This window comes from Leptonychotes weddellii, chromosome 12 (assembly GCF_054177405.1).
Source record: "Leptonychotes weddellii isolate Sample4059 chromosome 12, ASM5417740v2, whole genome shotgun sequence".
NCBI classification, from domain to species: Eukaryota; Metazoa; Chordata; class Mammalia; order Carnivora; family Phocidae; genus Leptonychotes; species Leptonychotes weddellii.
In genome coordinates, this window is record NC_138380.1 from 11828099 (window position 1) to 11854645 (window position 26547).

General features: G+C 37.9%; 1 protein-coding gene across 4 annotated transcripts in view; it reads left to right on the forward strand.

The window, feature by feature from the left end:
• BRAF (B-Raf proto-oncogene, serine/threonine kinase) overlaps positions 1–26547 on the forward strand; it is a 172453-nt gene that overhangs the window by 49624 nt on the left and 96282 nt on the right. The window contains exon 2 of one of the 4 annotated variants that reach the window (XM_081799990.1): positions 24561–24669. The exons of the other annotated variants lie outside the window; for them this stretch is intronic. Within the exon in view, the coding sequence (XP_081656116.1) occupies positions 24595–24669 (75 nt within the window). The 5' untranslated portion in view covers positions 24561–24594. The remainder of the gene's footprint in view (positions 1–24560; positions 24670–26547) is intronic. 4 annotated transcript variants of the gene reach the window in all.

The following is a 26547-nucleotide window of genomic DNA, read 5'->3' on the forward strand; positions in this document are numbered from 1 at the left end:
ACTTGTGTCTTCTTAGTGAATTGACCCTTTCATCATTGTGTAATGTCACTTTTTCTCCCTCTTTTTTTCCTTGAAATCTACTTTATCTGATATTAACATAGTAAGTAAAGCTTTTTTTTAAATTAGTTTGCATGATAGATATTTTCCCATCCTTTTATGCTATCCATGTCATTATATTTAAAGTGAGTTTTTTGTAGACACCATATAGTTGGGTATTTTTTCATCTCTTCTGACAATCTTTATCTCTTAATTTGTATCTATAGAGCATTTACATTTAATGTAATTATTGATATGTTTGGATTTAGATTTACCAGTTTAGTAATTTGTTTTATGTTAGTTTTCTCTGTTTTTCATTATTCTCTTTCTCCTTTCCTGCCTTCTTTTGGGTTATTTGTACATTGTTTAGTATTCCACTTTAAAATTCCTTAGTGTGGAAATCCTGTGTCTGTATATAGTTTCTTTAGTGATTGCTCATGAGATTATAATATACATACTAAAGTCTTCACTATCTGCTTAGAATAAATGTTTTATCTCCTTAAGTGTATTATTGGAAATGTTACCACTATATAGGTGTCTTTGTCTTCCTGCCCCCCCTTTTGTTATTGTTGACTTGGATGTTACATTTCTCTTCATACAAAGCCCCACTAGGCAATGTTATACATTTTCTTTTCAACTATTATACATATTTAAAGAATGTAAGAGGAGGGGATTAATGTATTTACCATTTCTGTTAGTAATTCTTATAGAGCAGGTCTGTTGACAACAAATTCTCTTAGTTTTCATTTATCTGAAAATATCTTTGTTTTACTTAATTGTTGTAAGATATTTTCACTGGATAGAGAATTCTAGGTTGTCAGTTCTTTTCTTTCAGCCCTTGAAAATGTGCTACTTTCTTTTTGTCTTCATAGTTTCTGATGAGAAATCTGTAGTCATCTGAAATGTTGTTCCCTTATAGTTTGTGGGTAATTTTTATCTATCTGCTTGCAAGATAATTTGTCTTTAGTTTTCAACATTTAATGATGTATATGTGTTTATTTCTATGTATTTATCCATTTTGGGATTCAGTGACCTTTCTGAATCTTTAGTTTTACGTGTTTTGTCAAATTTGGGAAGGTTTCAACAGTTATTTCTTCAAAAAATTTTTAAGATTTATTTATTTTAGAGAGACAGCATGCAAGAGAGTGGAGGGAGGGGCAGAGGAAGAGGGAGAGGGAGAGAGAGAATCTCAGGCAGACTCCCTGCTGAGCACAGAGCCTGACGTGGGGCTCAGTCTCATGACCCATGAGATCATGACCTGAGCTGAAATCACAAGTTGGATGCTTGATTGACTGAGCCCCCCAGGCACCCCTCTAATATTTTTTAATGTTCACTTTCCTCTCCTTTTGGAGTTCAGTGATACAACTTAGATCTTATTGTTGACCCATAGAACCCTGAAGTTCTATTTTTTTTTTTAATTTCAATTCCTCCCCTGCTGTTAAAATTGGATAATTTCTATTGATCTGTCTTCATGTTAACTGACTCTTCTATCTTCATTCTGCTATGGAGTACATCCATTGAGTTTTAAAATTTGTATTATTTAAATTTTCAGTTGCAAAGTTTCTGTCCTTCTGTCTTCACTGTGCTGAGACTCTAGTTTTTCATTGGTTTCAAGAGTATTTTTTAAAAAGATTTTAATTTGTGAATAATCTCTACACCCAACGTGGGGCTCAAACTTACAATCCTGAGATCATGAGTCACATGCTCTAGTGACTGAGGCAGCCAGGTGCCCCAAAAGTATTTTTGATCACTTACTGAAGCATATTTATTATAGCTGTTTTAAAGTTTTTGTCAGATAACTTGAACATCTGGGTCATCTTGGAGTTAGTATCATTTAGTTGTCTTTTTCCATGCGAGTTGGGGATTTTCCTGGTTCTTTGTATTTTGAGTAATTTTGAATTGTTTCCTGGACATTTTGAATATTATGTTAAGAGAATCTGACTAGGAAATGACAGTCATACGGTTCACACTGAGGCATAGAAATACTCTTTGTAGTTTTCTTTTTTTCTTTTTTTCTTTTCTTTTGTTCAGGAAAGCAAAAATTTAGAGCAGGCTAGTTGGAATATAGGCTAAAGCCTCTTTTTCTAGTTATCTGAGTCAGAAGGATGAACTCATTAGAGATTTGGAAGTAAAGAGAGCTACCTGTAGGGATTTATGATGTTAAGATTTCCTGGAACCTTGGATCTGTGCAAATCCTTCAGGTAGGGCCTTATAGTTTTAAGAAAAGTTAAGAAGTTTCAGAAATAAACTAAAATTAATAACATTAATGAGACCATACAGAACACTTTTTTCTTTAAAGTTTTACCATATTTTAAAATACAGTTTTGAATGGTATTTTTGAAATCTGTTTTTGTTTTAAATTTTCTTAAAAGTTAAAATAAGGATGTACATCTCCGTATTATACCTCAGGGAGAAGAGCATATTGTTTTTTTTAGTATATGTGCTGCTGAAGCGAGCACAAGGCATATTGTTTTCTGGTTATCACAATAGATTTCTTTAGGTATGGAGAGGAAAGAATTATTACCTTTTAAAAAGATTTGTTTAGGGGCGCCTGGGTGGCTCGGATGGTTGACCGTCTGCCTTCGGCTCAGGTCATGATCCCAGGGTCCTGGGATCGAGCCCCACATCGGGCTTCTGGCTCAGCGGGGAGCCTGCTTCTCCCTCTGCCTCTCTCCCTGCTCATGCTCTCTCTCTCTGTGTCTCAAATGAATAAATAAAATTTAAAAAAAAAGAAAAGATTTATTTAGGGGTGCCTGGGTGGCTCAATCATTAAGTGTCTGCCTTCAGCTCAGGTCATGATCTCAGGGTCCTGGGATTGAGCCCCACACTGGGCTCCCTGCTCGACAGGAAGCCTGCTTCTCCCTCTCCCACTCCCCCTGCTTGTGTTCCCTCTCTTGCTGTGTCTCTGTCAAATAAAATCTTAAAAAAAAAAAGATTTATTTATTTTAGAGAGAGAGAGAGAGTCGGGGGTGGGGAGGAGCAAAGAAAAAGAGAATCTCAAGCAGACTCCTTGCTGAGCTCGGAGCCTGACACAGGGTTCAATCTCACAACCCTGAGCTGAAATCAAGAGTTGGTTGCTTAACTGACTGAGCCACCCAGGTGCCCCTAGAGGCATTTTTTTTATTGAAGGACATTATCTTAAAAGTTTACGGTGAATCACTATATTGTACACCTGAAACTAACATTACATTGTATTTTAACTAACTGGAATTTAAATAAATTTAAAAAAAAGTTTATGGTACTCAGAGAAGGCTGGGAAGATGTAAGAGTAAGAGGACCCTAGGCTCATTCCACTGATAACAACAAGATAACACTCACATCAGCATAAATAACCCAGAAAATGACCTGAAGGTGGTAGAATCAACTCCACAACTAAAGGGAGAGAAGAGGCCACAGTGAAGAGGATAGAAAGGTGGAGATGCAGTGGGAAGCTAAACGGACTGTGGCCATCCATGGAGGCAGGGAGCCAACAGCTAAGAGAATGGGGGGAAGCAGAATATCATATTGGGGAGACTGTGGGGAAGACAAATCCCCATAACTTGGTGTTGAAAGCAAGGGGCCGAATTTCATGAATTGATACAATCAGCAGGAGTTAAAGCCTGGAATGTTAAAAATCAGCGGGCTTTGTGGCTCTGGGAGAGCTTGGAGGGTGAAAGGATGCTGAGTCCCTGCCCTTAAAGAGGTAGGACAAATAGCCCACAGAGTTATAGTGTAGAAGCAATAGTTTGAAAAACATCTGGGATATACTGGGAGGGGAGAGTACTTTACTCATTTCAGAGTGTGTCCCTGAGGGGCAGTGATGGTTAAGGGACCTCTCCAGGAACAAAGGAGCTGGCAGGTGCCATCTCTCTCCCCTGCCCTCCAGCATAAACATACAACCACCTGTGTGAACCAGTGCTGTTCCCAACATTCACTTTCTAACCTGCTTACACCAGGCCCCATTCCCCATGCTTGAGTGGATCTGCCTTTCCAGTCATGCTTACCTCAGCCCACTTAACCTCAGTCCTGGCACTGTCAGTCCCCTCCCCCAGAAGAACAGTGCAAACCTTGCCAACACCATGTCTCCTGATTCACAAGCTTTGCAGAGCCTCAGTCTTGGTAGGCAGTGGTGGCGGGCCCTGCAGAAACTATAGGTGCACGTTGTTATAAATGCATCCTCACACACTTTGCTTATCTGCCCAGGCCAGCCCCTGCTCCCGGTGGGGGTGGCAGCTGTGGTAGATCTCATTTTGCAAGCAGACCAGCACACACCTTGTTAAAACTGTACACCACCTCACCTGGGGATTAAATACTACCCATAACAGGCAAAGAGAACCTCTGTAGATGACTGGACTGAAGGAAAAAGTGACCAGGACAGAAGAACAGGGCATGGGCAACACACATGGACACACCCCCTGAAGTGCAAGTTTCTGGTGAGCAGGGGACATTGCACTGAAGGGCACTACAGGACCTCTTCTTCATAAGGCCATTACTTTCAAGCGCCCGAGATGAAACGACTTCTAACACACAAAAACAGACACACAGAGTGTTAGACAAAGTAAGGAGACAGAGGAATATGTCCCAAAAGAAAGAATAGGACAAAATCACAGCAAAAGAGATAAACCAAATGGTTATAAGTAATATACCTGATAGAGAAGTAATGATCATAATGATACTGAATGGACTTGAGAAAAGAATGGAGGACATGAGTGAGACCTTTAACAAAGAGATAAAAAACAACCAGTCAGGTGCCTGGGTGGCTTAGTTGGTTAAGCCTCTGTCTTCAGTTCAGGTCATGGTCCCAGAGTCCTGGGATGAAGCCCCACATCGGGCTCTCCACTCAGTAGGGAGCCGGCTACTCCCTCTCCCACTGCTCTTCCTCCCCGCTTGTGCTCACTCTCTCACTCTGTTTCTCTCTCTCTCTCTCAAATAAATAAAATTAAAAAAAAAAAAATCACAGATAAAGAACACAGTAAGTGAATAAAAAATAAACTGGATGGAATAAATAGCAAGCTAGAGGAAACAGAAGCAAATTAGCAATCTAGAAGTCAGTGTAATGGAAACTAATCAAGCTGAGCAGGTGAGAGGAAAAAAATAACACAAAATGAGAATAGACTCAGGGAACTAAGTGACTCCATCAGTCATAATAATATTCACATAGGGATCCCAGAAGAAGAGAGATGGGGCGGGGGGCAGAAAATTTACTTGAAGAAATAATAGCTGAAAACTGCTCTAATCTGACCCAGGAGGCACAGAGATTCCCCCAACAAAGTCAACCCAAGGAGGGTTGATAAAGTGATAAAGAAAATTTTAAAAGCAGCAAAAGAAGACTGCTACATACATGGGAAACCTTATAAGGCTACAGGTAGACTTTTCAGCTGAAACTTTGCAGGCCCGAAGGCAGTGGCATGATATATTCAAAATGTTGAAAGGAAAAATTTAAAAAAAAAGCCAGGAATACTCTATCCAGCAAGGCTGTTATTTAGAACAGAAGGAGAGATGGGAGTTTCTCAGACAGCAAAAGCTAAAGGAGTTCATGACCACTTAACCAGCCCTACAAGAAATGATAAAAGGGACTCTTTGAGTGGAAAGGAAAGACCATAAGCAAGTATAAGAAAAGTAGGAAACACAAAAGCAGTAAAAATAAGTATATCTGTAAAAAAAATAAATAAAAAATCAGTCAAGGGATTCACAAAATAAAAGGATGTAAAATAAGACACCATATACCTAAAAGGTGGTTGGGGGGGAGGAGTAAAGAATGGGTTCAAACTTAAGTGAACATCAATTTAACATAGACTTATATGCAGAAGATGTATATATATAATTATGTATGAAGGTGTATATATATATTATGTTTATATATAAGCCTAATGGTAACCACAAATCAAAAACACAAATCAAAAACCAGTAATAGATATGCAAAAAATAAAGAGAAAGGAATCCAAAGATATCACTATGGAAAGCCAGCAAACCATGAAAGAGAGCAAAAGAAGAAAGGATTAGAGAAGAACTGTAAAAACAACCACAAAACAAGTATAAAAATGGTAATAAATACATACCTATCAATTATTACTTTTTTGAATATATATATTTTTAAAGATTTATTCATCTGTCTTAGTGCACACAAGTGTGCATGGGGTGGGGCAGAGGGAGAGGAAAAGAATCCCCAAGCAGATCCCCTGCTGAGCATGGAGGCCCACCCAGGGCCCAATCCCAGGACCCTGAGATCATGACCCGAGCCAAAATCAAGAATCAGACACTCAACCGACTGAGCCACCCAGGCACCCTTATCGGTAATTACTTTGTAAATGGACTAAAGCCTCCAATCAAAAGATATAGGGTGATGGAATGGATAAAAAAACAAGACCTGTCTATATGCTGCCTACAAGACACTCATTTCAGACCTAAAGACACATACAGATTGAGGGGGTGGAGAAACATTTATCATATAAATGGATGTCAAAAGAAAGCCAGGGTGGCCATACTTATATTTGGACAAAATAGACATTAAAACAAGGTCAAAGAAGGTTACTACGTAATAATAAAGGGGATAATCTAACAAGATAGAACAATTGTAAATATTTATGCACCCAACATGAGAGCACCCAAATACATAGAGCAGCTAATAACAAACATAAAGGAAGTAATCGATAGTAATACAATAATAGTAGGAGACTTTTATATCCCTTACATCACTGGACAGGTCATCCAAATAGAAAATGAACAAGAAAATGGAGGCTTTGAATGACACACTGGACCAGATGGGTTTAACAGACATATACAGAACATTCCATCCTAAAACAGCAGAATACACATTCTTTTCAAGGAAACACAGAATATTAGGCAACAAAACAAGTTTCAACAAATCAAAAAGGACTGAAGTCATCATGCATCTTTTCTGACCACAATGCTGTGTAACTAGAAATCAACCACAAGAAAAAAATTCTGGAAAGACCATAAATACATGGAGGTCAAATAAGATACTACTAAACAATGAATGGATCAACCAAAAAATCAAAGAAATAAAAAATTATATGGAGAAAAATGAAAACAGGACAGTCCAAAATCTTTGGGATGAAGCAAAAGGCATTCTAGGGGGAAGTTTATAGCAATACAGGCCTACCTCAAGAAGCTTGAAAAAGAACGAACAAAACCAAAAACCAGCAGAAGAAAGGAAATAATAAAAATGAGAGCAGAAATAAGTGTTATAGAAACTAAGAAACAGAACAGATCAATGAAATCAGGAGCTGGTTCTTTGAAATGATCAGCAAAATTGATAAACCTCTAGCCAGATTCATTAATAAGAAAGAACTCAAAGTCACAAATGAAAGAGAAGAAAAAATAACTGACACCACAGAAATACAATGGATCGTAAGAGAGTATTATGAAAAATTAGATAGCAACAGATTTGACAACCTAGAAGAAATGGGTAAATTCCTAGAAACATAACCTACCAAAACTGAAGCAGGAAGAAATAGAAAATTTGAACAGAAGCAAATTTTTCTGCAAAAACAGAACAGCAATGAAATTGAATCAGTAATTGAAAAACCAAACATATAATGAAGAATTGATACCTTTTCTTCTCAAACTTTCCCAAAAAATAGAAGAGGAAGGAAAATTTCCAAATTCATTCAGTGAGGCCAGCATTACCCTGATACCAAAACCAGTTCAAGATACCACAAAAAAGGTGAACTACAGGCTGATATCTCTGGTGAACACAGATGCAAAAATCCTCAACAAAACATTGCCAAACTGAATCCAACAATACAATGAAAAAATCATTCACCACCTATCAAGTAGGATTTATTTCCGGGATGCACATGTGGTTCAGTATTTGCAAATCAGCCAATGTGATACATCAACAAGAGACAGGATGAAAACCATATGATCATTTCAATAGATATAGAAAAAGCATTTGACAAAGTACAACATCCATTCATGATAAAAACCCTCAATAAAGTAGGCTTATAAGGAACACACCTCAACATAATAAAGGCCACATGTGGAAAAACTCACATTTAAGATCATACTAGGGGGAGGGGGCGGCATAAATTGAGCTTTTCCCCTGAGGTCAGGAACAAGACAAGTATGTCCACCCTCACCACTTTTATTCAAATAGTACTGGAAGTCCTAGCCACAATACACACGAAAAAGAAATAAAAAGAATCCAGATTAGTAAGGAAGAAGTAAAACTTTCACTATTTGCAGATGACATGATATTATACATAGGAAACCATAAAGACTCCACCAAAAGACAACTAGAACTGATAAATGAATTCAGTAAGGTTGCATAATACAAAATCAATATACACAGATCCATTCCATTTCTACACACAAATAATGAAATAGCAGAAAGAGAAATTAAGAAAACAATCACATAATTGCACCAAAAATAATAAAATTCCTGGGAATAAACTTAACCAAGGAGATTTAGACCTGTACTCTGAAAAGTATACAACATTGATGAAAGAAGCTGAAGAGAAACAAATGAAAAGATACCCCATGCTCATGGATTGGAAGAACAGTGTTAAAATGTCCACACTACCAAAGCAATCTACAGATTGAATGCAATCCCTATCAAAATACCAGTAGCATTTTTCACGGAACTATAACAAATAATTTTAAAATTCGTATGGAACTACAGAAGACTCCAAATAGCCAAAGCAGTCGAAAAAGAATGACAAAATCGAAGATATCATAATCTCAGATTTCAAGATATACTACCAGGCTCTGTTAATCAAAACAGTATGGTACTGGCACAAAAGTAGACACATAGATCAGTGGAACAGAATAGAGCCCAGAAATAAACCCATGATTAAATGGTCAATTAACCTTTGACAAAAGAGACAAAAATATGCAATGGGGAAAAGATAGTCTCTTCAACAAATGGTGTGGGGAAAACTGGACAGCTACATGCAAAGGAATGAAACTGGGCCACTTTCTTTCACCATACACAAACTCAACATCAATCAAAGATGTAAATGTGAAACCTGAAGCCATAAAAATCCTGAAAAAAGAGCACAGGCAGTAATTTCCTTGACGTCAGCCATAGCAACGTTTTTCTAGATACGTCTCCTGAAGGAAGGGAAACAAAAGCAAAAATAAACTATTGAAACTATATCAAAATAAAAAGCTCTGCACAACAAAGGAAACAATCATCAAAACTAAAAGACAGCTTATTGAATGGGAGAAGATATTTGCAAATGACATTAGCTAACAGTTTAGTATCCAAAATATATAATTTATACAAGTCAACAGCAAAAAAATATCCAATTTAAAAAATGGGTAGAAGACATGCCAATGGCCAACAGACACATGAAAAGATGGTCAACATCACTCATCATCAGGGAAATACAAATCAAAACCACAATGAGATATCACCTCACACCTGTCAGAATGGCTAAAATCAAAAACACAAGAAATGTGTTGTCAAGGATCTAGAGAAAAAGGAACCATCATACACCACTGGAGGGAATGCAAACTGGTACAGCCGCTGTGGAAAACAGAATGGAGGTTCCTCAAAATTTTAAAACAAGAATTACCAGGTGATCCAGTAATTCCAGTACTGGGTATTTACTCAAAGAATATAAAAACACTTATGTGAAAAGATATTTGCATCCCTTTGTTTATTGCAGCATTATTTACAGTAGCCAAATTATGGAAGCAGCCCGAGTGGCCAATGATAGATGAATGGGTAAAGAAGAAGTGGGGTGTGTGTATATGTACATACACTGGAATATTAGTCATAAAAAGGAATGAATTCTTGCCATTTGCAACAACATGGATAAATCTAGATGGCATAATGCTAAGTGAAATATTTAAGTGAGTCAGAGAAAGACAAATACCATATGATTTCACTCATATGTGGAATTTTAAAAAACCAAACAAAAGAAAAAAAGAGAGACAAACCAAAAAACAGACTTCTCTATAGGAAACAACCTGAAGGTTACCAGAGGGGAATTGGGTGGGGGAATGGGTGAAATAGATGAAGGGGATTCATCATACACTCATCATGATGAGCACTGAGTAATTTATAGAGTTGTGGAATCACTATGTTGTACACCTGAAACTCATATAGTATTGTATGTTAACTATACTGGACTTAAAGAAGGGGCAAAGGCTATTAAATGTGGATGGTGTTTGGTAGATATAATATATTTCCTTATTTCTTCCATGGCATCTAGTAATCATTCTGCTTAAGTCCAAGTGTCAGGTTATCTTTCTATAGTTTTCTTATATATATTTCTAGATAAATCAGTCTTCTATGGTAGTCATTTGTGCTTCTTACCCATATCCAGTTTTCCTGTTTTGATCACACAGAAGGCCATGTGACTAGTTCAGTTCAATGTGTTATGAACAACAATGTCTTGTGTCACCTCATGTCTTATGTCTAATTGCCAGTGTTAGTTCCTCCAGAGCTTTCCCCCACCCACCTTCTGTCCAGCCTGGTGATTGGCATTGTTCAAAATGGTGGCTGCTCTTTCAGCTTGAATCCCTGAATGACTGTAGTAATCAGATAAAATAATCAGGGCTTCCCTGCCTCTCTGAAATGGACAGATAGCGTGAATGAGAAATAAACCTTTTTTGTTTGAAGCTATAGATATTGGGGATTCCTTAACACACAGCATAATGTAGCCTATCCTGGCTAGTACACCTTCTCTGGAAACTGCTCATTTGATAGAACTGGGCCTTTAAACATTTAATGATGATATCAATACTTAATGGTTGTGTTTTGTTTTGTTTTTTAAGATTTTTAAAATATTATTCATTTGAGTCACAGAGATACAGAGAGCATGAGCAGGGGGAGAGGCAGAGGGAGAGGGAGAAGCAGGCTCCCCATTGAGCCAGGAGCCAGACATGGGGCTGAATCCCAGGACCCTGGGATCATGACCTGAGATGAAGGCAGACGCTTAACCATCTGAGCCACCTAGGCACCCCAATGGTTGTGTTTTTAATTATGTCTTAAGCAGTCTGCATAGTGCTTTATAAATATCTCACTAAATTTTTGCAATTCTCCTATGAGGGAAGAGCTATTATGAGGTAGGATCTTACCCTATGGTCTGTCTTTTCATTTTATGGTTTTACATATCATCTCTCATAGGGATACAGTTGATTTTAAGATACATGTTGTTTTATGTACCACCAAAAAATAGTCAATTAAACTTTTTCAGTGCTTATTTTCACTTTTTAGACTTATCTGCTGCTCCACCCACATCAAATTTATACTCAGCCATCTCTTATTTTGTGCCTTTCTGCATACAAAATAACTTTTGTTTCAATGGAGAAACAATCTTTCTGGATGTATTTTACAGTGGCAGTTAATGTCAACATACGTAATAGCAACAATGCTCATAAGTTAGTTTACTGACAACAGTCTGAATAGAGTTCATCAAGTTATACATGTGCAGGCAGTGAGAACTACATCATGCTCACCATCTGGACAACAGCAATTTTAAGATGTCATCAGTTGTAAGATGCATTCTGGTTTCTGTTATAATGTAAAAGAAAAATTGTCTTTTAGAATGGGTGAAAAACATGTTACTTCTCAACTTCCAAATTTGTATCTCCAGCCCTGACCTCTTAATTTAATTCCAGATATAGATATCTAGCTCTTATTTAAGTTCTCCACTCTGATTGTTTAATAAGCCTCTCAGGATGTTTAAAATAAAATTTTTAACTCCTTATGCTGTGTCCCCCCGTCCCACCTCTAGTCTTCCTTCTGCAGTATTTTCGATTTGGTGCTCTTACGTCTATTGGCTTACATAGGTTAAAAACTGTAGAGTCAGGGGCGCCTGGGTGGCTCAGTCGTTAAGCGTCTGCCTGCCTTCGGCTCAGGTCATGATCCCAGGGTCCTGGGATCGAGCCCCACATCGGGCTCCCTGCTCAGCGGGAAGCCTGCTTCTCCCTCTCCCACTCCCCCTACTTGTGTTCCCTCTCTCGCTGTGTCTCTCTCTGTCAAGTAAATAAATAAAATCTTTAAAAAAAAAACAAAAAAAACGTGTAGAGTCAAAGATGACTCCCTCTATCATACCCTGCATTCATTTCATCAGCAAACCTATTGACTCTATCTTTATAATATATCCAGGCTATGATGCATCTTACCACCTCTGCCTGTATCAGTTTGATAAAAGGCACCATTTTCTTTCATTTGGCAGTCATTTCCCATCTGGTTTCTTGGCATCAACTCTTGCTCCCACTATGGTTTATTTTCAGTATAGCAGCTACTTTAAAAAATCTGAATGATCACAACTTCCTTTAAAAAAAAAATCTTTATTGAGATAGAGTTCACATAACCTACAAATCACCCATTTAAAGTGTGCAATTCAGTGGCTTTTCCTATGTTCACAGAGTTGTGCAACAACCATCACCAAAATCAGTTTTAGAATATTTTCATCACTCCAAGAAAGAAACCCCATACCCTGTAGCCATCATCACTCAATCTCTGCCTCAGTCCCAGGCAATCACTAATTTCTGTCTCTGTGATTTCCCTAATGTGGACATTTCATGTAAATGGAATCAGTATGTGGTCCTTTGTTACTGTATTCACTAAGTACGTTTTCAAGATTTGTTCATGTTATAGCATGTATCAGTATTTTATTTCTTTTTATTGCGAAGTAATATTCTAGTGAATGGATATATACCACATTTTATTTATTCATTAGTTGAATGATTGGGGTTGTTTCCCCTTTTTGGTTAATTGCGCATAATGCATCTGTGAAGATTCATGTACAGGTTTTTGTATGTTGTTCTATTGCATGTTGTTGTGCTCTTCTTCTAACACAGTGTTATTAATTATTTATGGTATAACAAACCACCCCAAAGCTTAGTGCTTCGGACAACAACTATGAGTCTGTGAACAGGCCATGGGCTGAACTAACCTTGGCTAGGCTCTCTTATGTTTCTGTAACCAAACTGGTGGTTTAAGTAGGCTAGCTGGTCTAGGATGGCCTTGAATGGCACAACTTGGTTCTAGGAAGCTAACCCATACATATTTCATAACAAGGCACAGCTATATGAGCAAGCAAGTTCAATGGTGTAGGAAAGCAAGAATAAGTTTTTTTTTTTAAAGATTTTACTTATTTATTTGAGAGAGAGAGAATGAGAGAGAGCACATGAGAGTGGGGAGGGTCAGAGGGAGAAGCAGACTCCCTGCCGAGCAGGGAGCCCGATGCGGGACTCGATCCTGGGACTCCAGGATCATGACCTGAGCCGAAGGCAGTCGCTTAACCAACTGAACCACCCAGGCGCCCCAGCAAGAATAAGTTTGTGTTTGCATTTTAAGCTTCTGCTTGGGTCATGTTTCCTAATATTCTCTTGTCTAAAACGAGTCACTTGAAGAAGCCTGGGGTTTGAGTGGAAAGGGATTACAAGTTATTGAACAGAAGGTATGCCTACAGGGAATCCATTAATTGGGGTCGTGAATGCAGTCAGCCTGTCACCAATCCGTTCCTCTCCTGTCTTAATGCTTTGCATTTGTTTTCCGTCTGGTTTTCTTTTTATATACCTGCATGGTGAGTTTGCTCCCTCACTCCCTCAGGTTTCCATTCATATATTATCAGTGAGTCCTTAAACTCTGACTGCTTTATAGAATTAATAGCCACCCCCCTCCTTCCTGCTTTCCAGCTAGATTTTTCTTTATAACTTTTTATCACCATCTGACATATTAATGTTTGTTTTGTGCTTGTCTTTCCTCAACTACAATGTCAAGGATTTTGGTTTAATTACCCAATGATGGAATTTTTCTTCTAGTAGTCCACATCCCCCTTTATCCATGGGGGATACGTTCCAAGACCCCCAGTGGATGCCTGAAACTGGACAATACTGAACCCTATATATACTTTGTTTTTTCCTGAACATACATACCTCTGATAAAGTTTAATTTATAAATTAGGTGTAGGAAGAGATTAACAACATAACTAATAATAAAATAATGCAATTATAACAATATACTATGATAAAAATTATGTGTTGTCTCCTCTCTCTCACACACACAGTATCTTGTACTGTACTTATCCTTGTGACTGGGTGAGATGATAAATGCCTACATGGTGAGATGAAGTGAGGGGAATGACATGGGCACTATGATGTAGCGTTAGGCCACTAATGACCTTCTGACAATCTATCAGAAGGATGATTAGCTCTTTGCAGACTGTGGTGGACTACAGGTAGCTGAAACTGGAAAGTGCCACAGCAGATCAAGGGAGCTACTGTCTTTCTCATAGACACACGGGCCATGTAGTCTATCATAATTGTTCTACCACTTATTAGCTGTCTGACCTGGACCAGGTTTATTTTTTCACCTGTTTCCTCTTCTCTAAAGTAAGGATAATAATAGTTCCAAACTCCTTGAGTTATTGGGAGGAGTTGAACCAGTTTAATATATACAAAGTGTGTTAACAGGGCCTGGTACAAAGTAAGCACTAGAAAAGCACAATTCTGGCATAATATTCCTATCACCCACTTGTTATTAGAGTACATGGCATAGGGAAAATGGAATTAGAAGCTGGCGAGATCTTTTAATATTTTTTTTTAAGATTTTATTTATTTATTTGAGAAAGAGAATGAGATAGAGAGAGCATGAGAGGGGGGAGGGTCAGAGGGAGAAGCAGACTCCCTGCTGAGCAGGGAGCCCGATGCGGGACTCGATCCCGGGACTCCAGGATCATGACCTGAGCCGAAGGCAGTCGCTTAACCAACTGAGCCACCCAGGCGCCCCGAAGCTGGCGAGATCTTATACTGAGGGAGAAATTATAAGATTGTTGAAAACTCGACAGTGTATGTTTTGGGGAAGGGGAAAAGCCCATAAAGCAAAGGAAATAGGTGATGTTTTTTGTAACATCATATCCTGAAAGCATTCACATACCACCAAGTGCTCTTCACAAAATATTGTTCATTATTTCAGGATTTACTAAAAAATACCTAAAATTAGTGAACATATTTTTTAACTCTGTCTCTTTTGAGAGTCATATAAGCATCATTGTCGAGACATCAGAGAGAATGCCTTGGACTCACACTTGGTGCATTAGGACTGAATTCTGTCACGGAGTTTCATTTGAGAAAGATGGAAAATATTTTGACTAAGGTGGCTCCTACTTCTCTGACCTGTAAACTACCTGCTTCATGCTAGTGTTCTTAGGTGCTGGGAATGAAATAGTGATCAATGTGGTACAGATCTTAACTTCACTGAGCTTACAGTCCTAATAGGCCATTATGCCCTAGTTATTTACTTATGTTTTCCCACATATCTTTTATTTTAGAATTGTAAGGCTCAGTGCTCTGGAATGGTGTTCCAGGGTTTTGGAAAACTGAGAGTGACTTGTTTTTAAAGTTAAATAAATTTAGTGCATGATCTTACGGACAGTTTAAAAAAGTTTTGGGGGGGCCACCTGGCTGGCTCAGTCAGTGGAGCATGCAGCTCTTGATCTCAGGATTGTGACTTCAAGCCCCAAATTGGGTGTAGAGACTACTTAAAAATAAAATCTTTTAAAAAATAATAATAATAAAATAGCTCATTTTTGGTGCTGTTTTGTTTTTCCAGGATCCCTGAAACTGTAAGGTCTACCTGCTATTAATTAGCCAGAAAAAAAAAAAACAAAAAAACAGTCTTTCTCCCTTTATTCCATTTTGGATAATTTTAGATTAATTTCCAAGTTTAACTGAAAAGTCAGGATATTTTCTGCTTATTGATTTCATGAGTACTACTTCCCTCTTTGTATTTCTCACTCTCTACATGCCCAAAGTTATTGTGGAACTATGATCAATAAACTCTTAAATCCTCAACCTCTTTTTTATTTTTATTTTTTAAAGATTCTATTTATTTATTTGAGAGATAGCAAGAGAGAGCATGAGCAGGGAGGAGAGGGCTCTAGCCCAGGACCCTCAGATCGTGACTTGAGCCACCCAGGCACCCCTCCACCTCTTTTTTAATCTTAAGAAGATTCCAGACAGCTGTCTGGCCCCTGACTATAGCACTTCTTCAGCCTTCTTAAGTGAAACTGTCTTTTCACAACCCACCAACTTTAAGACCAGGGAATGACTATAACAATTACAAATATCCTTGACTCTCTCGCCTTTCATTTTATGGGCCTAACAAAATACCAACTGTGTACTGTCTGCCTGCCTACACTCAGGCAGTTGAATGTACCACTTTAAATTTATGCCATAAACCTCAATAGGCCTTTACCTGTCTGCTGGTAGTGCTGCTGCTGCTTCTTCACTTTCCCTGTTAAGACTTCATTTCCACTCATTGCAAACTTGTCAACTCCCACTCTCATCTGCGGACTTCACCGCAAACTTTATTGAGAGGTTAGATGCAGCTCTCATCTCACCACCAAATCTGCAGACCTCTCTGCATTGGGCTGTGTGTTCTCTGTCTTCCTTTTCACTTGTTATCAGAGACCTTCCCTGCCAGTCTAATTCCTCTTCTTGTGACTCAGGTTCCATCTCTTCTTACTGTCTCTGGGGCTTCTTTCCTGCAGTTAGCATCTCTCTTCCACATCATCAGTTTCTCCCTCTCTGTTGGATTTTCCTTTTAGCCTACAAACATGCTGTGTTATCTCCCAGCACTGTTCTTTCTGCAAATGTGTGTAAATGTGATGACCAGATATATAAAATTCCATCCTTCTTAGTGTCTTCTGTCTATTATTCTTGTTCCAGTTTTTATCAAATAAATCTTCTCTGAATAGTTTTTCTCCTACCTCAGTGTCCATTTCTTCTCAACCATTTTTGTGGTGTCTATTTTTTTTTTTACTAGTCCTCTAAATATTGATGGGCCTTGTGGTTGAGTCTTTGCCTATACTCCCTTGGAAATCTGCTTATTAGTGTGCTGTGACACCTAAATGTATCTCCTGCTTCATCTCTCCTCTGGCCCCTGTTTATAGCATGGCCAGCTTGCCTCCTTGATAATTTCATTGACCTCTCCTGTTGGTGACATAATGCTTGCTAACTCTCCCTCTTGATTTCCCCACTTCAGTAAATGGCATCATTGTCCATCCTGTTGCTTTTATCAGAATTTTGGCTCTTGACTCTTATTTTTCTCTCCCACCTCTTCCCCATGTCTAATCTATTAGTAAGTCTTATTTTCTCTACTTCTAAAATATATCCCAAATTCACCAGTTTTTCTCCATCTCCACTGCTTCCACCTTAGTCCAAGCAATCATCTCTTGCTTAGCCTACAACCATAGTCTCAACTGGAATTCTTTGCATCCACTCTTGCCTCCCTATAATCCATTCTTCACTGGAGTGATATTCAGAGGCATTATAATATTTACTGCTCTGGATTTACATTATCTAGAATTAAATCCTGACTGTTGTTCACTAGCAAAATACTTAATACCTCTGTGCCACAATATTCTCATCTAGAAAACGGGATGATAATTGTCAGTAATAATAAGATAGCAGTCAGATTATGTCACACACACACACACACACACCTGGTTTTGAGAGTTTGGGTTCTCAGTGCACTTAGAGTAAAATCCAAACTACTTACCGTGGATTTCAGGACTTCTTCATAATCTGGCTTCTTGCTTAATTTTTCTGACCTCTTTCTTGTTTTCATGTGCCTCTTGCTTACCGTACTTACTGTACTAAAACCACACTTGCTGTCTTTGAACCCTTTACTCTGAAACATGACTTTTGATGGGGTGTTTTCCTCTTTTTTTTTTATTAGACCAGTTTATTCCCGTTCTTGTTTTGTGTTTTGTTTTATGTAAAGATAGTGCCATTTTCAAAAATTAGTTGATGTTTTTTCATGTGGTGACTTACCTTTTTAAAGGCTAGAACCAGGGACCTACTATGTTTTTCCAGTTTTGTGTTAGATTTGTAAAATTCCTGGAGGTGGACTTGCTAAGTCAAATGATAGGAATGTTTTCAGACCCATGATTCCTATTGAAGTAAGTTTTTGAGACTTTACATGTCCAGAAAGATTTTCATTTACCCTTATACTTGATTGGTAGTTTGCCTGTATGTAAAATTCCAGAGTCAGAATCATTTACTTTTTATTTTTAAAATTTTTTATTGACATATAGTTGACACACAGTGTTACGTTAGTTTCAGGTGTACAACATAGTGATTCAACAACTCTGTGTTACACTTGCTCACCACAGGTATAGCTACCATCTGTCAACATACAGTGCTGTTCCAGTACCATTGACTGTATGCCCTATGCTGTACCTTTTATCCCCGTGACTTATTGCATAACTGGAAGCCCATACCTCCTACTCCTCTTCACCAATTTTGCCCACCACCCACCCCCACCCCTCTGACAACCGTCAGTTCTCTGTATTTATGGGTCTGTTTCTGCTTTTTCCTTTGTTCATTTGTTTAGTTTTTAGATTCTACATATAAGTGAAATCATGGTATTTGTCTTTCTCTGACTTATTTCACTTAGCGTAACACCCTCTAGGTATTTAGAACTCTTGTTAAATGAATTTTGAACCTCCCAGATATGCTCTTAACATATCAACTTTTTACTTGTATTATCCATCTCTGTTTTTTGTTTTGTTTTGCTCTATTTCTCTGGAATTTTCTTTACCTTTATTTTTTCTTTATATTACAGATTGCTGCCATGGTCTTTACCAATGCTCATTCTGTTATTTACACTTTCTAAAATGTTAACAATATTTCCACTTTCTCCTTGCCTAGTCATTCTGTTTGTTCATTGTGATCTTTCTCTTTCCTTCTGTTGGATTTTCCTGGTCTTGTGATTCTTTTCTTTTCTCTCTCTCTCTCTTTTTTTTAAAGACAGAGATTGACTTTATTAATTAATTAATTAATTTATTTATTTAAAGTAGGCTTCATGCCCAACATGGGGCTTGAACTCAGGACCCTGAGATCAAGAGTCACATGCTCTGCTGACTGAGCCAGCCAGGTGCCCTTCTTTTTTTTTATTGAGATATAATGGACATATTATATCGGTTTTAGGTATACAATATGATTTGCTATTTGTATATATTGAGAAATCATCACAACAGTAAGTCTAGTTAATGTCTGTCACCATACATGGTCAGTTTTTTTTCTTGTGATGAGAACTCTTAAGATTTAATCTCTTAGCGATTTTTAAATATGTAATACAATATTAACTGTAGTCAACATGCTGTTCATATCTGGTGATTCTTGACCATCTATTCATATTCATGAATAAAGGACTAAGCTGATTAGAGAGTTTTGCAGTTATATAGGTCTAGACTTTTCTAAATGGGAAGTCTGACTGTGAGTTCTCTTTAAGTTTTGTGTATTCATTGGTTGGTTTTTTTCTAGAGCACAGGGATTGGAGTTGGCAGGTTTAGGGCTACCCCCTAATTATAAATATAAGGACAGCTTTTAGTATGGAAGGAGCTAACCAACTCACCACCTCAATTTCCTTCTTCATTCTCTCCTTCCTTCCTTTTTCAAGCATATAAGACGTGTATAGAGTATAATAATACTGATTATCCATGTACCTGTAACCCAATTTTGTTGAATTAAGTCTTTTATCATATTTACTTCAGATTTTCTAAACACAAATTACAGACACAGATAAAGCACCTTATAGACCATCAGAAGTAATCAGAGCTTATCCTTTGATCCTATTCCCTGCCCTCTTCATCTTCAGAGGTACCCATTATCCTGAATTTAGTGTTTATCATACCCGTGCATGCTTCTAAATTTTAAATTCAGTTTAGTTAAGGGGCGCCTGGGTGGTTCAGTTGGTTGAGCATCCGACTTTTGATTTCAGCTCGGGTCATGATCTTGGGATTGTGGGATCAGGCCCCACATCTGGCTCTGTGCTCAGCACGGTATCTGTTTGTGCCTCTCCCTGCTCCACCTCCCCACCCCACCCCTGCTCACGCTCTCTCTCTCCCGAATAAATAAATAAAACCTGTAAGTAAATAAATAAATTCATTCAATTCAGTTAACGTATAGTGTTTTATTAGTTTCGGGGTAGAATTTAGTGATTCATCAGTTGCGTATAATAGCCAGTGCTCATCACATCAAGCACCTTCCTTAATGCCCATCACCCAATTACCCCATTTCCCACCCACCTCCCCTGACTTCTAAATTTTTGCCATGGGTGTATATCCATAAACAATATTAACTGCATATTTTAAAGCTGTATATATCTTGGAACTTGATTTTTTTCATTCAGTGTTGTGTTTTTGAGATGTATCCATGTTGATATATTTAGCTCTAGTTCCTCATTTTGATTTATATATAGTATTCCATTTTACATTTTTTCTTTTGCTCATTTTTCTCTTAGGGAGTATTTTCTAGTATTTTGCTGTTATAAACGTTACTGCAATGAATACTTCTTGTACATATGTTAATATTATAATAGATGATAGCATAATGCCTATCTTCAGCTTAACGGGATATTTCCAGTTTACTCTCATGCATTTATATTATATCCACATGTAGAATAGAGAAGCACCTATTGCTGTATATGGTTAGACCTAAATTTTTTGCCAGTGTCATGGGTGTGAAATGATTTCTTTCTTTTTTTTTTTTTTTAAAGATTTTATTTATTTATTTGAGAGAGAGAGAATGAGAGACAGCATGAGAGGGAGGAGGGTCAGAGGGAGAAGCAGACTCCCTGCTGAGCAGGGAGCCCGATGCGGGACTCGATGCCGGGACTCCAGGATCATGACCTGAGCTGAAGGCAGTCGCTTAACCAACTGAGCCACCCAGGCGCCCTGATTTCTTATTTTAATTTGCGTTTCTTTGATTACTAATAAGGTCATTTATTTTTTTATTTATTTGAGAGAGAGAGCATGAGCAGGAGGAGGAGCAGAGGGAGAGGGAGAAGCAGACTCCCCACTGAGCAGGGAGCCTGACATGGGGCAGTCGCTTAACTGACTGAGCCATCCAGGGGCCCCAGTGAGGTCATTCATTTTATCATGTGTCTGTTGGATAGTCTGAATTCTCTTTAGTTCAACTACCTATTCATAAATCCTTTGCCCATTTTTCTTTTGGATTATTTGACATTTTCCATAAGGATAGCCAGTTACCCCAGCATTATTTATTATATGGTCCATGATACATGGATAGTCTTACTGTATATATGGTACAGTGTTACTCCCATTATTTAAAATAGTTAAAAGGTTATCATTTTACAGTGCTTTCATAAGAATTTTAGAATCAGTTTCCCAAATTCCATGAGGGAAAAAAAAATCTCAGTATTTTGTTTATTGTCTTGCACTGAATTAATTTGGGGAAAATTGAGATTATTATGATATTGAGTCTTCATACTAAAAAGCATTTATGTTAGTCTTTGTCACATGAAGTTTTGGGGTATGTACATACACACATGCATCACATGGCATAAATGTGAAGTAAGATTTAGTGGGAAACAGTAAGTGCCAGAGCACACACACTCCCCTGAACTCTATTATCTTCACATAGATGTGTACTTAGAGTAGACATAACTAGAATATGCCGGGGAAAGGGCTCCTCAGTAATTGGAACTTTGAGGTTGATGAAATGGCCTTATTAGAAAGGGGAGCTCTTTGTCTCTTTCATCAGTCTTTTCTTGCATTGAGTAAACTCACACCTGCTGAGTCAGCTTGTTGATAGGCTACTGAGAGGAAGCAATTAACCTGCGGAGTCCTCTTGTTTCTCTTCTCAATCTTCTTTTACGCATTTGCATATTATTTTCCTGTTCCCTCCACAAAGGTCTTGCAAATCTTTTATTACATTTATTCCTAGGGGCTCCAGGCTGGCTCAGTTGGTGGAGCATGTGACTCTTGATCTTGGGGATGTGAGTTTGAGCCCCACATTGGGTGTAGAGATTACTTAAAAATAATCTTTTTTAAAAAAAGGATTTGGGGCACCTGGGTGGCTCAGTCAGTTAAGTGGCTGCCTTCAGCTCAGGTCATGATCCCGGGGTCCTGTGATCGAGTCCCGCATCGGGCTCCTTGCTCAGCAGGGAGCCTGCTTCTCCCCTGCCTGCTATTCCCCCTGCTTGTGCTTGCTCTCTGTCTCTCTCTCTCACTTTCTCTGTGTCAAATAAATAAAATCTTAAAGGATTTATCCCTAGATTCTTTATGGTTTTTGTTGTTATTGTGAAGGGCATGTTTTTATTTGCTTGTTTGTTTAGATAAATAATTTATTTAAATTTATAAATAAATAAATATTTATTTAAAAGAAGAAGGTGGGGAAAGGGAGAGGAAGAATGAGACTCTTAAGCAGGCTCCACGCTTAGCGCAGAGCCCAACGCAGGACTAGATCTCACAACCCTGAGATCATGACCTGGGCCGAAATCAAGAGTCAGACACCTAACCAGCTCAGCCACTCAGGCACCCCGAAGGGCATCCTTTTTTATTTGGGTCTGGCTGATGCACTGGAATGCTGTATAACGTTTGTATCCTTGATCTTATATCCAGCCACCTTGCTAAACTAACTCTTACATTAGTCTTTATAGATACTAGTTATTAGCCCTAATGGTTTCTAGGTTCTCTTTAGTTTTTCTATAGATAGCATGTTTCCTACAAATAAATTTTTATCTCTACTCTTGCAATTTTTATGTCCTTTTTCATATCTTCTTTCCACACTATTAACTATAACTTCCTCTATATAATACAGTGATAACAGGTACCTTTGTCTTACGCCTGATCTTTCACTGTGATATTTTGCTGCAGGTTTCTTCCTTTTTTTTTTTTTTTAACATATAACATTTGTTTCAGGGGTACAGGTCTGTGATTCATCAGTCTTACACAGTTCACAGTGCTCACCATAGTACTTACCCTCCCCAATGTCCATCACTCAGCCACCCCATCCCTCCCACCCCCTCCACTCCAGCAACCCTCAGTTTGTTTCCTGAGATTAAGAGTCTCTTATGGTTTGTCTCCCTCTCTGGTTTCATCTTGTTTCATTTTTTCCTCCCTTCCCCTAGGATCCTCTGTCTTGTTTCTCAAATTCCTCATATCAGTGAGATCATATGATACTTGTCTTTCTCTGATTGACTTATTTCACTTAGCATAATACCCTCTAGTTCCATCCACGTTGTTGCGAATGGCAAGGTTTCATTTTTTTTGATGGCTGCATAATATTCCATTGTATATATATACCACATCTTCTTTATCCATTCGTCTGTTGATGGACATCTAGGCTCTTTCCATAATTTGGCTATTGTGGACATTGCTCCTATAAACATTGGTGTGCATGTGCCCCTTCAGATCACCAAATTTGTATCTTTGGGGTAAATACCCATTAGTGCAATTGCTGGGTCATAGGGTTTGCTGCAGGTTTCTTATAGATACACTGTATTAAGTTAAAAGATCCCTATTTCTAATATTTCAAGATTTTTAAAATAAGTGAATATTGAACTTTTCAAAATATATTCAAATTTTATTACTGATGTCTAAATTAATTGCATCATGATAAAGGAATATGGTTTGTCTAATAATACTTTTCTGTAGTTATGAAACATGTTTTATGGCCTGGAATGTAGCTGGTATATAGAGGTAAAAAGGAAGAATAACAAAACTTGATCAGTTCCATAGAAGTCAGAAAATCAAGAAAAAGCAGTGTAAGTGAAAAATACACAATAAGATGGTAGAAATAAATCAGCTTTAAGAAATAAATCAAATTTACAAAAATGTAAGTGAACCAAATTGTCTAATTAAAACACCAATAAATATGTTTAAAACAAAACAAGCTAGCAAAAAGAACTATGCATAATTCATTTGCAGTAGACACACAGTGGTTGAAAGTAAAAAGATGAAGGGCGCCTAGGTGGCTCAATTGGTTAAGTGTCTCACTCTTGATCTCGGCTCAGGTCTTGATCTCAGTGTTGTGAGTTCAAGCCCCATGTTGGGCTTCATGCTACACATGGAGCCTACGTAATTAAAAAAATAATAATAAGGTAAAAAGATGAGAAAGGATAAATCAGGCTAGTGGTAGAATGCTAGTGTAGGTAGGTTTGTATCATAAAATAGACTTTAAGAGAAAAAGCATTGTTGGGAAGAATTAAAGGAAAAAGAAATAAAAAGTTTGGAGAAAAACTCAAACCTACAGAAAAGTGGAAATAACAGTACAATGAACACTTACATAGATATTACCTATACTACCTAGCTTCAACAGCTATTAATATTTTGCTAGATTTATAGGTCCTGGAAAATTATTTTACCTGTCTAAAATACATTTAGAGAGATTAACAATTCCATAATTGCATGAAGTCCATGTTTAAATTTACATAGTTATCCTAAGAATGTCTTTTATGACTATCCTCCATCCCTGAACTAAGATCTCCTTTTTGTGCATGCATTGAATTAGTTGTTGTCTTTTAGTAGTTGTTATCTTAGAGTCTTCAACTGACCACCCGCCATTTTGTTTCCCATGACATGATTTATTACACTTGTCCTGCAGTGTCCCACAGTTTGGATTTCTCTGGTTGTCATGGCTTTGACTTTCAAAGAGAAAGGTAAATGTCTTAATGAATGTCCCATATTTTCTCTTTTCCTGATTATTTCATTGTGGTGTCTTTAGCATATTTTTTTATCCTGGATATTTCTTCTAAATTAGAAGTTAAGTATAAAAGTTTGATTTGATTCTATATAAATGTTTTGCAGGTATACTTCATGGGTGATAGATAATGTGTCATTTATGTTGCATCACATTAAGAGGCACTTGTCGGATTGTCCCTCTATTAATGATTCAAAGCCACATCTCCTTGTAAAGGTGTGTGTTTCCCTTTGTCTTTAATCTGCAGAAATGCTTTGACACTATATGAGTATTCCTGTTCTTTATTAGCTTTTCATCTAATGGCTTTAGCCTCCCATGATCCTTTCCTGAATCAGTGATTTTATATTAGCTGGCATTTTTTTTTTTTTTTTGTAAAGAGAGCTTCCCACATCAAATGGGAATAGTAGAATTTTTCCCCCAAAAGGCAAGATAAATAAGATTCCAGTAATGTTTAGTTTTCTAAAGATATAATAGTCACCTACAGTGGTGGCAAACATCGCCCAAAACACACTTCTTACTTTTATGGACTAGTGAGTTTTTATTTTATGTATGCAATCTGTTGTAGTTATAGTTTTTACTCTTTTTGCTGATAATCTTCCAAATTTGGCCAGTAGGAGTTCCTTTAAGCTGACTCCTGTGTTGTTTTGACATCTGTCTGGCACATGAAGATGTTCCAGGATCCCTCTTCTTGAATAATAGGTGGGTCTTAGAATGCTTTAGTGCTGGCCGTTTTCCCCTAATAGTTGTTATCATTGTTTTTGTTGTTTTATATAGCTTATGCTTATTTAGATTTACTCTTGTGTTTATTAGTTAAGGTTCCCCATTTATATTAGTTTCCTGTGGTTGCTGTATCAAATGACCACAAACCTGGTGTTTTATAATACCACAACTGTATTCTCTTAATAATTCTGAAGGTCTGAGGTCCAAAGTGGGTTTCACTGGGCCAAAATCAAGGTGTCAAAAGACTGTTCTCCCTCCGGAGCACATATCCCTGCCTTTTCCAGCTTCTAGAACTGCATTCCTTGGATTCCTTGATTCATGGTCCCTTCTTTCAACTTCAGGGCCAGCAGTGTAGCATCTTCAGATCTCTCTGGTTTATCTTCATGTTACCTTATCCTCTGTAACAAAATCTCCCTCCAATTCCATTTTATAAGGATGCTTGTAGTAACATTTATGGCCCATCCAAGATAATCTACCCTAACTCAAGATACTTAATTGCAAAAAAAAGAAGAAAGAAAGAAACTTAATTACATCTGCAAAATTCTCTTTGTCATATAAGGTAACATAGGTTCTGGGGTTTAGAATGTAGATATTTTGGGGGCTGTTGATCAGTCTAACATGCCCATACCATTCTTCTACATTATTCTGGGTTCAGTTTCCCTTTTCTAGGTTGTCAGCTGTTTTCATTTGTATCTTGAAGTCATTTCACTATCCTCTGGCTTCTTTTACTATTAAGAAATACGCCTCGGTGGCTCAGTTGTTAAGCGTCTGCCTTCGGTTCAGGTCATGATCCTAGGGTCCTGGGATCAAGCCCCATATTGGGCTCTCAGCGGGAAGCCTGCTTCTCCCTCTCCCACTCCCCCTGCTTGTGTAGCCTGCTTCTCCCTCTCCCACTCCCCTTGCTTGTGTTCTCTCTCTCACTGTGTCTCTCTATGTCAAATAAATAAAACAAATAATCAAGTCAAAAAATGGGCAGAAGACATGAACAGACACTTCTCCAAAGAAGACATACAAATGGCTAACAGACACATGAAAAAATGTTCATCATCATTAGCCATCAAGGAAATTCAAATCAAAACCACATTGAGATACCACCTTACACCAGTTAGAATGGAAAAATTGACAAGGCAAGAAACAACAAATGTTGGAGAGGTTGTGGAGAAAGGGGAACCCTCTTACACTGTTGGTGGGAATGCAAGTTGGTACAGCCACTTTGGAAAACAGTAGGGAGCTGCCTCAAAAAATTAAAAAAATAGAGGCTACCCTATGACCCAGCGGTTGCACTCCTGGGTATTTACCCCAAAGACACAGATGTAGTGAAAAGAAGGGCCATATGCACCCCAGTGTTCATAGCAGCAATGTCTGCAGTAGCCA